General features: G+C 44.6%; 1 protein-coding gene and 1 long non-coding RNA gene across 3 annotated transcripts; one reads left to right on the top strand and one right to left on the bottom strand.

Moving 5' to 3' along the window:
• Positions 1–4,416: 4,416 nt before the first annotated feature.
• LOC127345127 (uncharacterized) lies at positions 4,417–6,712 on the bottom strand. 2 transcript variants are annotated; one of them, XR_007878439.2, is made up of 4 exons: positions 5,647–6,712; positions 5,525–5,573; positions 5,211–5,284; positions 4,417–4,652 (listed from the first exon to the last, which is right to left on the bottom strand). It is a non-coding gene; the product is annotated as an uncharacterized lncRNA (long non-coding RNA). The 2 variants fall into 2 exon arrangements; XR_007878438.2 differs by having other exon boundaries at positions 5,211–5,281; positions 5,647–6,708.
• Positions 6,713–8,966: 2,254 nt separating this feature from the next.
• On the top strand, positions 8,967–9,633 carry LOC127345124 (protein AUXIN-REGULATED GENE INVOLVED IN ORGAN SIZE). Its single transcript, XM_051371558.2, has one exon. It carries the CDS (start codon positions 9,180–9,182, stop codon positions 9,516–9,518), a length of 339 nt encoding a protein of 112 aa, XP_051227518.1. The 5' UTR covers positions 8,967–9,179; the 3' UTR covers positions 9,519–9,633.
• The last annotated feature ends 5,076 nt before the right edge of the window (positions 9,634–14,709 follow it).

Raw genomic sequence — 14,709 nt, forward strand, 5'->3', positions numbered from 1 at the left:
TTCCGAGAATATTTCCTGTGTAGGATTTCTGAAACCAAAAACAGCAGAAAACAGGAACTGGCACTGCGGCATCTTGTTAATAGGTTAGTCCCGGAAAATGCATAAAAACATTATAAAGTATGACTAAAACATGTTGGTATTGTCATAAAATTAGCATGGAACATAAGAAATTATAGATACGTTGGAGACGTATCAGTGAGCCACACTTAGCTTTTTCCACTTCTTAGCACAAGAGGTGTATGATGATTTTCTCTCTCTTCTTATGCACAAGAGGTGCTCGATGAAATGCCTAAGAGCATTTGCCACTTGAGTTCACACAAAACAAGCTATACTTAAGCTTTCTCCTGTTTTTTTCGTTCTCGACCAAGGTTAACAACTTTATCCTTTCATCCGTCATTGATAAAATGCATGTGTGTATATACTATATACACCTCTTCACTATTCATGATGTTCTGTAATGGTTAAACTTAATTATATAATGCAGATGAATCGGCAATGGATGTACAGTGACCGACACCATAACGAGTTCCCTGCGGGCCTGAAAGTATTATCCGTGTGGATGAGGAAAACAAACGGGATGGTGTTATGTATTATCCATGTGTTAACTGTGAGAATAAGATAAATTACTCTTCCTTGAAAACCCTTCACACCCACCTGATGCGGTCCGGTTTCATGCCCAACTACAATTGTTGGAACAAGCACAAAGAAAGAAGAGTTATGATGTAAGACAATGAAGAAGAATAGGATGATGAAAACTATCTCATGTTCCCTGAATACGGTTGATACTACAACAGGGGAAGCAGAAGATCAAGAGGCATCAGATGAGCCTGCTGATAATCTTGGTCGGGCCATTGCTGATGCAAAGAGAGACTGCGAAACTAAAAAGGAAAGGTTGAAGTTCGACCAGATGTTAGAGGATCACACCAAATTATTGTACCCAACTTGCGAAGATGGCCATAAAAAGCTAGGTAGCACACTGAAATTGTTGCAACGGAAGGCAGAGAATGGGGTGACTGACTCGAAATTTGAAAGGTTGTTGAAAATAATTAGGAAGAAACTTCCAAGGGGTAACGAATTGTCTGCCAGTATGTACGAAGTGAAGAAGGTTGTCTGCCCTCTAGGATTAGACGTACAGAAGCCCTTAAAACTGCACATAAGGAGGTGCGGGAGGGGAAGTTCCACCCCGAAAGAGAGAACGACAAGCTGACACACGCCCTTGGGAATCATGAATACGACGGACGAAAGGAAGTTTGGGTTTCCCGAGGAAAGGAAGAGATTTCCTGATAATAGCCATGAGAGGAGAAAGGCAATGGGAAGCAGACCAGATGGCTGAGATAGAATAAACATTGAGGTCGCAGCAGGAACAAATAAGGTCACAACAGGAATAAATCAACGAAGTACTTAGCCAGCGATCTCAGTTGCAACATGAAGATCCTACATTCGATGCTACCAGCACGCAATAATGCCAGTGTAAAAGCAGCGTGGCTTCCACGGAGCTCCTGACTAATGATGATCCGGTGATGTTGGCTCCTCTCTGCCCCGTGGATAATATCACAGAGAGCTAACATTGTGAGCTGCATGTTAAAGTTGTGAACACAACCATGAAGGCGGAGGTCGGCTTTGTCTTACGTTCTGGACCTACACCAACTTACCATTGTCGTCCGGTTCCAGATGGCTATGCTATTGTCGGGGTGGATGAAGTGATGGCTAGATTTGAGTCTGTGAAGCTTGACTTCCCTGCAGGTGAAGATGGGGATGTGACTGAACTGGGAGAAGCCATTAGAGGCACCTATCTATGGCGAAAGGAATACATTGTGCTTCCAAATTGGAAGCCAATGCCACCTCCATCTCATTCTCTACCGCCTCCGCCATCTCTGCCGCCTCCGCAGTCTCCTCTCCGTGAGAATACTCCGCCGCCTCCTCCACGTCAGGAGACTCCGCCGCCTAAGTAGAATCGGAAAAATAGGAAAAGTACCGCCGCTCCAGCGGCAAGTACTACAACTGCGAAGAGATCCTCAATCGTGAAGAAATCTCCTCCCCTGTAACCATACGAGAGGACAGATGAGCAAAACGACGCTATCGTGGCTGCCGAGGTGAAGGCGCATTTTGCACCGAAGAAGCCCCCGCCAAAGTAGTATATACCACCGCATACAGTGAGGCACTTTACCGAGACGCGAGCAAAGCTAGCTGATTTGGCCTCATATTATGACCGCTCTATTACACGGTCCTCGAGAGCGGACTTTGAGCAGCATGGAAGTAGACTAGCAAAAGGGAAATCAATTGCTTAGCTCGGAGAACAGGAAAACCAATCGGTACCCTCCTTGATCGTGCACTCCTATGATGATCCAGAGACGGAAGAAATAGTCACACAGTTGGCTAAAGAAGTTGGTACAACCGTTCAATATGAAGGTTACTTCCCCACGGATAAAAATTAGCATACAGATACACATGTGGGTATCCTCTCGTCAAACTTGACCAACTTCCACATCTACAAACACAAATGCGAAAATTGCATGACTGGTACATGCAAGTCTGTAGAGAGTCAAACATCATGCTCATAGTGGGAATTAGAGATGAGCATTACTTCCATGAAAACGAGGAGATAAACATTAAGTTTGAAGAACTATTTCATTTATTCAATCAAGACACCCTCGACACAACTTTCACTATATTCTGCTAATCATTCAGCTTGACAAAGGAGTAGTACTTCTCATGGACACGAAACGTAAAGACCATGGGCAATGGGCGGACCTGAGTGCAATGCTCCAGAGGTAATTTCAATCATTATCGCCATGTACCAGCAGCTTATGTTCATATCCTGATATCAAGCAATTGAAAAGGTTAGAGCAGATCAGTACCAACACGAATCTACAGCTCGGCTCCCATCTTCCTCTCAGCAGATCCTTTGACCACCTCTAACCTAGCCGCCGCCTCCTCCTCTCCCGCCCCCCTCCTCTCCCGCCCCCCTCCCGGGCGGCGGCGGAGGATCTACCCGCCCCGCTCCGAGCAGCCTCCCCCGGATCGCCGCACCTCAGCTGCCGCTGTTGCCGGCCTCGGCCCCGGCCCCGGCCTTGGCCTTGGCCCCGGCTTCGGCCCCGGTCCGGCCACAGCCCCGGCCCCGGCCTCGGCCACGGCGGCGGTGGTGGCGCCCCTTCCGTCGAACGACGAGGGGGAGGAGAGGGTTTCCACGGTGGCGTTCCATGGGAGGTGATGAAGCGCCAGTGGAGGAAGCCGGGCGGCACGTCTACTTGGCCGGGGCCTGATGCTCTCCGTCGGTAGCCATGGAGGATTCGGTGGAGCGGTGGCGGCCTCCGCCCCCGGTGACGTTTCAGCGGTGGTACGCATGATCCGCGCCGCCGTCTTCTTCCCTGGTGATCCGGCAGGAGGGACTGGTGGCGTGGGGGCTGCTGGTCTTGCTTTGTTTTAGGTGGCGGTCCTCGGGTTTCTCGCAAGCGAAGATGAAGATCTACCGGAGGTCAGTTTGCTTTGATCTGGCTGGAGAGATGAATTCCGGAAAGCTCCGCTGGCGAATGGAACAGTGCATATTTTGCCTGCAGTTTGCTGGATCGGATGGTATTCGGTCGCGCGCACCCATGTTTTTATTCCGACCGTTTGGTTCCGGAGGGAGCGCCGTGAAGCTATATTCTGTGTTGACATCTGGTGACTTTTTGGTCCATGGTGAAGTCAGAAGAAGGAATATCATGAAGGCCGGATTGGTGGACTGACTAAAGGAGGTTTGAGTCAACGTGATGTTGAGGGATCTGCTTGGCGTTCAGGGCTTGCAGCAGTGGTATGGATGTGGCGGCGGCAGCACAGGGGAAGTTCGGAGTGTTACCTCTCAGGGTGAAAACCCAAGGTCTGGCCTTAACTGGTTGTGCCTGGCAATGTTCTTGTTGGAGGCATTGTTTTGAGAGTGGGGACTATCTTCAGGGAGAAATCCTAAGATCTTTGGTCGGGCGACGACGGCGCTGGTGCACTGTTTCCTTCTTGGAGGCGTCGCTTTTGGAGAGTCTGTACTTCAGGTGTCACTACAACAGAACCCCTCCTACAACAACACATTTATCTGTATCTAAATGTCTATTTAGGCGTTGCTAGCGCCTCTACCAACGAATAAAGATGCGTTGCGTTTTTGGGTGTTGCAAGGGTACAATGCAACGCATATAGGTCTGTTGGTAACATGGGCGTTGGTAGATAGCAACGAATAGAAACAGAGCTAGCAACAATTTTATACATTGTTGTCTACCCTACTGGAATTGCCATGCAGCTATATAGTTTATAGATATAATTTTATAACGACAAATCAGTTTTGACACTCTTCCCGTTCTTCTAAATGACACTTGAACTTCAGATTTTACAAGGATACTATTTTGTTACAATTTAAGAAACACATCAATCTTAACTCAAGGATAATTATAAATAAATCATAAAGCTTTATTCAATGAAATTCGAAAACACAATCTGAGTTACATACATCAACCTGATAGAAAATGAACATTGAACACTAATTTATCTAGCTATCCGGACACATTTTTTTAATCAAACAAAACCTAGAAATAAAGTGAAATCATTTGTTTGCCTTCTCCATGCCTCCTCCTCGTTGGATTCTTGATATATGGAAGTTGACCATACAGTAGTCTTTTTAAGTTTACCTCCTGCAGCGGAAAATTAAGTAGGTTAAGTACTACTTATATAAAATGTGTGTTCACAATTTAAATTAATAAAACCAAAATAACTTTATGGAAAAACATATAACATAGAACCATAATGACTTATTAGATACATAAGCCAATCATTGACCCGGAAAACTATTTGAACTACTAAAATGTGCCCCAAGTGAAATGTTTCCAATAATCAATTGTATGTCAAGTTGTTCAATTAACAATATTTCATTGCCTGCAATATTTGTATCATTAATTTTCACAATAAACTTTAAGGTGGACAGAATACCTCTATCCAGGAGAATCGGGCAGAATTTTTTGACAACAGAAGTACTACTAACCAGTCACTTACAAACTACTTGCATTCTAAAAAAATGATGCAGGTACTCAATCTGCAAACCAAATATCAACTGTTTGCTGCGCACGGTTATGTTCTGCAGTCTGTACATCTAGATCACAGGAGCATAGGCAAGAAGCTTAGACAAGGACCCTTGCATTGCACTGGTTGACCATATACACAAAGAAAAGTGTAATAGATAAAAAGAGTCGTACACATTAGGATATAGCGACAAGTAATGCTTCACTTGCTGGTGGCCTGCCTAGCTCCAACCGGCTTTAGTAATCTACTGTGAACAAAGAAGCCATGTAAGTAAAGGTTGAAGAAATAAATCTATCCAATTCCTCCTTAAAAAGAACTGAAAGTATTAAAGCTGCATATACGAAGCATTTAACATTTACGGTATGCATATTATTTAAAATATTAATAAGCAAATCATTTTCTATCAAAAATATAAGATGTCTGTACATGCCAAAATCAGGAGATAACCATTTTTCTAAGTTCATTTTTCAAACGAAAGCATGCTTACCTACAGAGCGAGGAATGGATCACACAATCATAATAGTAGACCAGGAAATCTGCAAGCTGCACACATAAGGCACTAAATTTATTTAATGGAGTACAATTGAATCGATCTGTGGTAGTAAAAACCTTTAGTCCTTCGCGCATGTCTTCTGATTACAATTGGTTATTTCTGGCTTCAATTATCCATACGTGAGGACAAGAAACCTAAGAGGGGTAATACAATACAATATATTAGCTAAAAGTAGCAATGAATTGGCAACTTGAACCACCTCACATGGGCACAAAATATGCAAGGCACACAATCACATAATTCCACGTCTCCCATAGTTACTACCAGACCTAAATCTCCAACGCGTGATGTTAAGTTCGTCCAGTACACATGCGGGGATTATACCCAAATATTATTCTTGCTGTAGGACAAAAAACTAATTCAATTGATTAGGGATCAGAATGGAAAAAAAAGAATCACACCTGCTCCAGCAGATCACAGACTAAAACCAGTATCAAACAGGTTACTACATGATGGACACATCGTGTATTGCTTGTAAAACAAAATCACCAGTGTAGTTTCAAACCGAACATCACTACTATTAATCAAACCTCCGTTAGAAGCAGTACAGATCCACCACACCTAGCCCTGCTGCGTCTTCCTGCCTGTACAGATTAGAGAAACACCAATATCAGGAGCATCTTCCTACCTGTATTGCCTGGTTACACCGGCGTGGAATCTAACGGCCTACTAGACTGCAGGTGCAGCGACCCCATCAGTACATCCGCTGTCCAAGGAGTGAGAGGCATGCCGATCCGCGGCCCAGATGGCCAACGATGAGGACCGTCATATTCCTCTCGAGACGACGATGAGGGCGAACGAGAAGATGATGCCCGGGATGAGGAGGAGCAGGAGATGTGCGGAGGAGGGGAGGGTCTCGGCGGTGGGAGGCGGCGTGCAAGAGTCTAGTAGATCGGACTAGCAAGATCTGGATTGCAGTTGTAGGACCTCGTAGAGGATGGGAGTAGATAGATATAAGGTAGAAATTCCCTCGGTCATGGGCCCAGCTGCATATATAAGAGGAATTTTCATGTAGGCAAAGCCAAAAACTTATTTTTTGTGTAGGCGCCAATAGCTCCTGCTGCGGGATCTAAAATTTTCAACACGCGCGCTTTTCCACCTTTTCCAACTAATCGCGTGTTATGGAACGGATGCAGGGGCAGCGGATATATATGTATCTAAGCTAAAATTTTGCAACGCATATCCAAAGGGTTGTAAATCAAGTGTTGTTGTAGGGTGGTTTTTCTTGTAGTGTGTTGTCACGGTGGTGGTTGTATTGCTGTTGCTAGGTCTAGAAGGCTATAGCGGGACTTTTATTTCTTAGATTTCTTTTCTCTTTTTTGGCTGTGTCCATCCGTACTGCTATTAGGGTGGGGCGTTGTTGCAGAGACTGGGTGTAATTGGTATCTTTTGATATTAATATATTTCCTTTATCGAAAAACAACTTCTTTACCACTTTTCTTTGCCGGTCAGGGTTAGGAAACGGTTCATCAAGACTTCTAGCGGTGAATGGAAAATGGATCTTACATTTCAAGCGCGCTGTAAGTAGTACTATAGCTATGTCCATGAATCTCTTTGATTTTTTGTTTCAATACCATGCATTATCATGCTTGATTATTAGTTTGATCGAACATATTTTCGTAAAGTGTTTGAAGCAGGTTGCTGGGAATAATTTATGTGGATACTACGTCTGCGAGTTCATTCGCGAGATGGTCTGTCATCGGGGGCGGAAAGAATTATATTTTCCCTTCATGCACGTAAACAATATTTTACAATCTTATTTTATTACCATCAATTGTGTTGAGTTTCATTCATATATATTGATCTCCTTTTTTAAAATTAAATGGGACGCGTGCGGGACACTCTTCTATCGGTGGACACTCTTCTATCAGTTATAGCTCCAAATGGAGAATACCATCGAGATTTTATATTTAGACATTAGGGATAGATAATAGAGATCGTAAAGAGGATCGACTTTTTTTTATTGTAATATGCATTACGTGCATTGTATTTCATGACGATGTCTATATATTCATGACGATGTTGTGGTATCTTGAATGATGTATGCATGCAAATTTGAATAAAAAATATAAAACTGTTAACCTCTGTCGCGGTAGAGAAATGGTTGCCCTTGCGCTTGACCATTAGTCTCGGTTCGTAATACGAACCGGAACTAAAGCTCCCCACCCCGAGCCTCCTGGTCGCACCACGTGGAGGACCTTTTAGTCCTACTTTATATTTCAACCGGTACTGAGGGCGGCGGGGTTAGTTCCGGTTGCGCAACCGGGACTAAAGCCCTCTTTTCCACTAGTGTGATAGAGAACACCAACACGGAAAATTTATCATATATATGCTCATGTGCACCAAATCTCCAACATCAAAGAGGTCGAGCTTCTCATATGTTTTACTAAAACCAAATTTGAAAAGCACCTCGAGCATTGACAGGCTCATATGATGGATGTCATGGACAGTCTCATGTAGTAGCAAAACGTCCCCCATGATGTGTCTGTCCTTAATAAAAGTTATCTGAGCGTGTACAACCACCTTATGTATTATCGTACCTATTCTATTCGCCAACATCTTTGTTAGTTCCTCTGTTCACTAGTATAAGAAGTTTTGGCAAGCTAAATTGCCAAAACGTCTTATATTAGTGAACATCCGGAGTAGGATTTTAGCTAACTTTCAGCAAACAGATAGACCTAAATTTTGATACATTACTGCATCAGGCATGCAAAGTAGATAAATAGCAGAAAAACTGCCATACACGCTTGAAAGTGCACACAGACTGACGTCGCCAATCATAGTTTCAAGTACCACGATTATCACATGCTGCCTCGTCGATCATCAACTAAAGTAATGGACGAAGTGACCAGAAGTCCAGAAGTAGGAAAGCGACAGGGACGAGTCAGGGCATACTGTACCGTACGGACGATTTGTCCCAGGGCGGGTTCTACAGAGGACGAACACTGAAGCTGCGCCGCGCGCCGGCGGCAAGCTGTCGGCCGACCGAGCGGCAGCACCGAAGGAGAGGACGACCACCGACGGGGCACTTGGCTGGTCAGATGCGCGCGTCAGTTGCCGTTATGGTTATGTACCTCCAGTCGTGGTTTACGCGCCGCAAATGGCAGACTTGAGCTTACTATTGCCCCCCACATGCATCGATCCACGCCTCAGATGCACTGAACCTGCTGCTCCGAGATCTCAACGTCACCGCTGCCGCGATCCCCAAAGTTGATTTTCGTCGTACGGCACCAAAGACCCTATGCCGCGATCTCATCGTCACTCTCACTCACGCTGTTCAAAGAACCTGCTCCGAAGCAGGCAGAGCAAACGCCGCGCGCGCTTTCTTATATAAGTCGTTCCCCCAACAACCATCTCCAGTCCGCCCTTCCAGCAATCTAGAGTGCTTGTTGCAGCCTCCTCCCTCCAGGGCTCCAGGCTAGGACTCCTCTAGTCTTCGACCGATCAGACAAAGGCCTTCGGGTACCTTGACAGCTGCTCTGCGATCCGCGGCTCGGTCTGTCTCTCAATTTTGGCGTTCCGTATCCCATTCCACCGGAGGAACAAGACATCAATTTTGGCGCGATACAATTCTGGCCCAACCTAGAAGATGGAGAGGAGAGCGACGAGGGGAAGCACAGCCCACCACAGGCGAATGCAGACACCGGAGCTGGTGCCGTTCACGGAGCGGAGGCAGAATCAGCAGCTTAGCGGGGGGACGAGATGCCAGAGAACGCCGCCGGCGCCGGGCAGCTTCACCATCCAGCTGCTCATGGTCTTCCTCTGGGCGGCCGCCTCGCTCGCCTTCCTGCCGCTCGTGCTGCCGCCGCTGCCCCCGCCACCGCTCTCGCTGCTGCTCCTGCCCGTCTGCCTGCTCGCCGCCCTCGCCGCGCTAGCGTTCGTTCCGCTCGACGCCCACAACAACGTCGTCGGCTCCTCTTGTTTGTAGAAGAGAGACTCTGCATTTTCCCCATTCATAGCTTTTAGCTGTTCCTAGTCTTCTAGATCTAGCGTACAGCGGTATAGATACACATTATAGTTTTTAAATTATTAGATTAATTAATTGAGGGGCCCTTTTTTGGTTTTGATATTTGTCAGAGACGACCTGAATTCCAACAGTACGGCATTTTGCAAAAACAGGACCTCCCACGTCTGGTCTATGCATTTTGCAAACACACGCCCGCAGACCATAATGGACTTTACATAGAACCCCTCGTGAGCAGTTCCACCCCACAGTCAATTCCCTTAGGGTCTGTTCGTTTTTCAGACCGGGTGGAATGGAATGGAACCGCATCTCATTCTGTTCCATTTTCTTGTTCGGTTGGTTTGAGAAAGAGTAGAATGGAACCAGATGTAACATGGAATTAATTAGCCTAACATAGCAATTAATTAGCCTAATGGCCTGGAGAGGAACAAGGAGGAGCGCCGGCCACCACGCCTCGGCAAGCATGGAGGAGCAGGGGGAGGGCTGCGCCTGGCCCGGCCGTGGCGCCGCCGCCCCTGGCCGCGAGCACGGAGGAGAGGAGGGCTGCCCCTGGCCGCGAGCGAGCGGTTCCACCTCGCCGCGCTCGGCAACCTCCGCGCCACCGCGCCCGACGACCTCCGCGCCAACGCGCCCCGCTCCGCCCAGCAACCTCCGGTCGTCACGCATGGCTCCGGCGGCCTCCGCGCCTTGCTCTGCCCGGCTGCACGAGGTGAGAGAGAGAGATTAGGGATGAGAGAGAGAGGATTAGGGAGAGGTGAGAGAGAGGAAAGCGGCCCGTTCCACTCGGTCCGGCCGATTTGGCCGGACGAGTGCATTCCGCATCTAGATAGAATATTTCATTTCGTGGAACCGTTCCATTCCATTTTTCTGTCTAACCGAACACGAGAATGGGTTTCGGGCGTGAAACCGTTTCATTCCATTCTAGCTGGTTCTGAAACCGAACGGGCCCTTAGTATTACCTAGTCATGAAAATGTGCAAGTACTCTCCTAGTTGTGTCATTATTTAAAGATCTTCTATAACTAATAAGACCCTTATTTATTTTTGGAAATTGTAATAAACATCAAGAGGGTGTAGTAATCCGCTACAATATTATCACCCACATTCAGCTTGTGCTCCGCCACTATACTCAAACTTCTTCTTAGTACAACTAGCCTCAGATTCATTACGAAGATCCATCTTCAGGCTACGATCATAGCTTAAGTTCTAAACCCTAAACTCAATATTTGAAAGTCTCGTCTTTTCATCAAGCTCATAATCTCTATGCTTTAATATTTCGGACATAATCTAGTGTTGTCCGTGCATGTGCTCGCACACATTTTACTAAGCTATACACACCAAATTAAGGCATGTTTGGTGGCATGGTGTATTATGGTAATTTCTTTGAATTAAACCTTTTTTATGTGTTTTGTGTTTGGCCATGTGATGTTGGTATAGAAATGAGTTGCCTTGCTAATCGAGAACTATAAGAAAAGTATGCATCGCACTGCACTGTCACTAGTAGAAAAAGGGACATTAGTCCCGGTTCGCAAGGGCCATTAATCCCGGTTGCGCAACTGGGACTAATTATGCGCGACTAAAGGTCCCCCCTTTAGTCCCGGTTGCTTACGAACCGGGACTAAAGGCCCTGCCACGTGGGCGGCTGGCATGCGCCGGGGCGAAGGACTTTTAGTCCCGGTTTGTAACACGAACCGGGACTAAAGGCTATTTTGAGTTAATTTTTTTAATTCATTTGGGTTTCTAATTATTTTTCACTACTTTTTTTCTATTTTTCAGAATTTCTACTATTTCAGTTATTTGCATAGTTTAGTCTCTATCTCTAACTACACTTATCTCTAGTCAAATTACATACTCGTGGTCAAACTTCCCACTCGGTCATCCATCCTCCCACTACTCTAGCACTAGCACGCTTAACTTCTGAGTTCCATCATGTTCCGCATCCAAGTGCTTCGCGCGCATGTATGTGATTGTAGTATCATATCAATCCTATTAACATGTTGATCGATGTCACATTTCTTTATTGTTTGAATTTCAAATAATTTTTTTAATAAACAAAAGTAATGATGTAATAATAATCTTGAATAAATAAATAAACATTAACTTTTTAATTTGTATTATTTTAAATTTTATTAATTAATTAATTTTTTTCCAAACCTAAAACCTAAAAATTTGAAAATCTAAAAATTGGGTAAAAATGATAGTAATCTTTATGCAGGATGCAATTATTAATTTTAGGTTGTAAAATAATAATAAAATATATAAAATCCGTAATTTATAGCAAAAACTAAAATCTTCCTACTTTTGAATTTCCATTTGGAATTTTGAGAATCTAAAAATTGGCTAATCGGGTAAACCCGGGTGAATTCGGACGTAACTTTTTCCCACGATCATTTTGATATAGTATACGTTTTTTTCGACGTCGTATGCAAAAATTGTTGCGGTTTTACCATTTTTTCAAAACTTTTTGCAAAAAAAGTGAAGATTCAAATTTGTTAATTTTCCCTAATACTAGGTTGCATAACATACAAGAATCTGAAAACATTTTATTTTTTTGAATTTTCTATCATTTTATTTTCTATTTTACAGTGCTAAAAAAGGTGATCCAGGGGGGGTGGAGGTGCGTGGGGAGCCAAAAATCAGAAAAAAAAAACCTTTAATCCCGATTGGGGACACCAACCGGGACTAAAGGGTACCCTTTAGTCCCGGTTGGTACCCTTTAGTCCCGGTTGGTGTCCCCAACCGGGATTAAAGGTTCTTGCCCTGGACGCAGCCCACCATAGCCCTGGTTGCCCCGAGCATTAGTCTCGGTTCACCAGCAGAACCGGGACTAAAGACCCATTAGTCCCGGGTCAAAGTATTTGGGGACTAATGGGTTGGTTTCTACTAGTGTGTGCTTTCTGTTGTTCTATAATATGGTTAATTACTACAATATGGTTTGCCAAACAAGGATAGTTCCTTTAAACTACTTGTGCACAACAATTTTACAAAATAAGGCCAGCATATAAACCACTGATTAAAATTAACTGAGCTCGAGAGGATATAATTTCATTGAATTATTACATATGTTCTAAAATATAAGATATTTTAGTAGGCTATTTTAGCGTACCAAAGCATTTTATATTTTGAAACGGATGCATTAGAATATACTTCCTCAATCTGCGAATAAGTGTACTTGTAGCATTTGTCTGAAATCAAATTTATTAATATTGGATCAACTTTTAAAAAATAGCAGAATTTATGACACAAAATTAGTACTTATTAAAATTTGTCTAACTTTTAAAAGTAGCAGAATTTATGACACCGAATCAGTATCACCTGATATGTAATAAAACGTAGTTTCATAATATATCAATTTGATGCTACATGTTGCTTGTTTATAAAAGGTTTATCAAATTTGAAGTTATTTAATTTAGAACAAAAGTCAAAAGGTACACTTATTTGGGAAGATAGGTCGCCGCAGCCATGGGGCCACCACCACCAGGCAGAGGAGCTCCACCTCCATTGTCGACGCACTAAGATCGTCGCTGGAAGGCCGCAACATTGCGCCACCGCTGATGCTCGATGCCATCACCCGCACCGTCGGGAGAGGGAGGTCATCGCCCGTGGAGAAATCTTCGGCGCCGCCGGCACCACGCGGGGTTTGCCTTGCAGTGTCTCCCAATAGCTGTGAGAGGAGGAGGAGCAGGAGGAGGAGGAGGAAGGATGGTGAGGACTGAGGACTACAGCAGCCGGCGGCTAGGGTTAGAAAGGAGCACATTGGTATTTATAGGAAGATTTTTTGGATGGTCATGGGCACCACATTTGCCACTTTATCCAGGCCCGGCCCTGGGGCAGGGCGGGAGGGGCGACCGCCCTGGGCCCGTGAAACTTAGGGGCCCTTCGCTAGATTTAAAGACTATGGCATGAGAAGGCTTCGTCGCCTACACATTCGTGAAAACAAAATGTTACAGCAACTACTGAAGGGCCTGGACCTAGAGAGCGCACATGACGGCCTTGGTCTCTTCACTCTTGGACTTGAAGGCACACACGGAAGGGCCCGCATGAGAAAAGATATTGGCCAACGATTAATCTCCGCATCACGATCGCATCTTCCAAAATAATCATGGCGGCTGGGTGCTGGCTTGAGGGAAGGGACGGGGTCGAGTCGCCGGGATGAGCTTCAGGTTCCAATGGAATAGTTCCAGCAATAAAAAGGTTCCAACCGAGCAGAAAATGCAAATACCACGGTTCAAAATCACAAGGTATGGCTGCTCCTTTCGTTCTCTTTTGGTCAATGGGGATATTTTTTTGGTCAATGGGGATATGTAGATGTAAAAATTAGGACACCGTGAGACTAAATTGTAGGGGAAAACTAATGGTATGGACATGGACTAGTACAAAGATCTCATTTTCTGTTATATGCAATCACATAGGGCATGGCTTTCCATGGGTTTAGATGGGGTATTTGGTTGAGTTAATAGCAAAGGAGAGAGGGCGTTTGACTGCAGCGAAGAAGAAATCAGTCAATGTAATGGAGGGCCCCAACAACAAATTTCATGAATTTGAGAAAAATGTTCAACGTTTCAGAACTGAGGCCTGCTTCATGGTGGTCCATCCGAAATCAAACTCATATAACTCAAAGGGGTGTGGGCAAATCTCAGCCATCATGTTTTCAATATTTAAGAAGTATCGGTAAATCTCAGCTGTCCTTTTGTTTTCAGCGCTAGTGAGTTTCGGAGTTGACGGACCACTGAAGCATATGCCTTCAGATTTTTAACTGTTTACCAACCTGTTAGGAACAGAGATTGTCTAAGTTTTGTTAATAAATGCAATTGGTAAGATGAAAATTCACAAGTACCTCTACAATAATAAGTGTTCGTATCATGATTGAGAATATGAGCCACTATCTAGAGTCGGTAGTACTGTCATATTCCACGTCACACCCACAGGTGACAATCGTACCGTGAGGCTGTGTTTTATTCATAACATATTGTAGCTTTTTATTTCCTCGCGGCGCCGGGCGCCGCACATGATGTAGTAACAATATATTATCTTAAAAACAGGTAATACATTGCATATGAACATTTTAATTTTTCATTTCATTTTGATTTATACTAAAGGGCCCTAGCTCTATGTTCGCCCCGGGCCCCTAAAATCTCAGGACCGGGCCTGACTTTA

Source organism: Lolium perenne, chromosome 3 (genome assembly GCF_019359855.2).
Source record: "Lolium perenne isolate Kyuss_39 chromosome 3, Kyuss_2.0, whole genome shotgun sequence".
Lineage (NCBI taxonomy): Eukaryota > Viridiplantae > Streptophyta > Magnoliopsida > Poales > Poaceae > Lolium > Lolium perenne.

Bases quoted from the DNA above. Each gene is read 5' to 3' on its own strand.
- LOC127345124 (XM_051371558.2), top strand. From the start codon at position 9,180: ATGGAGAGGAGAGCGACGAGGGGAAGCACAGCCCACCACAGGCGAATG.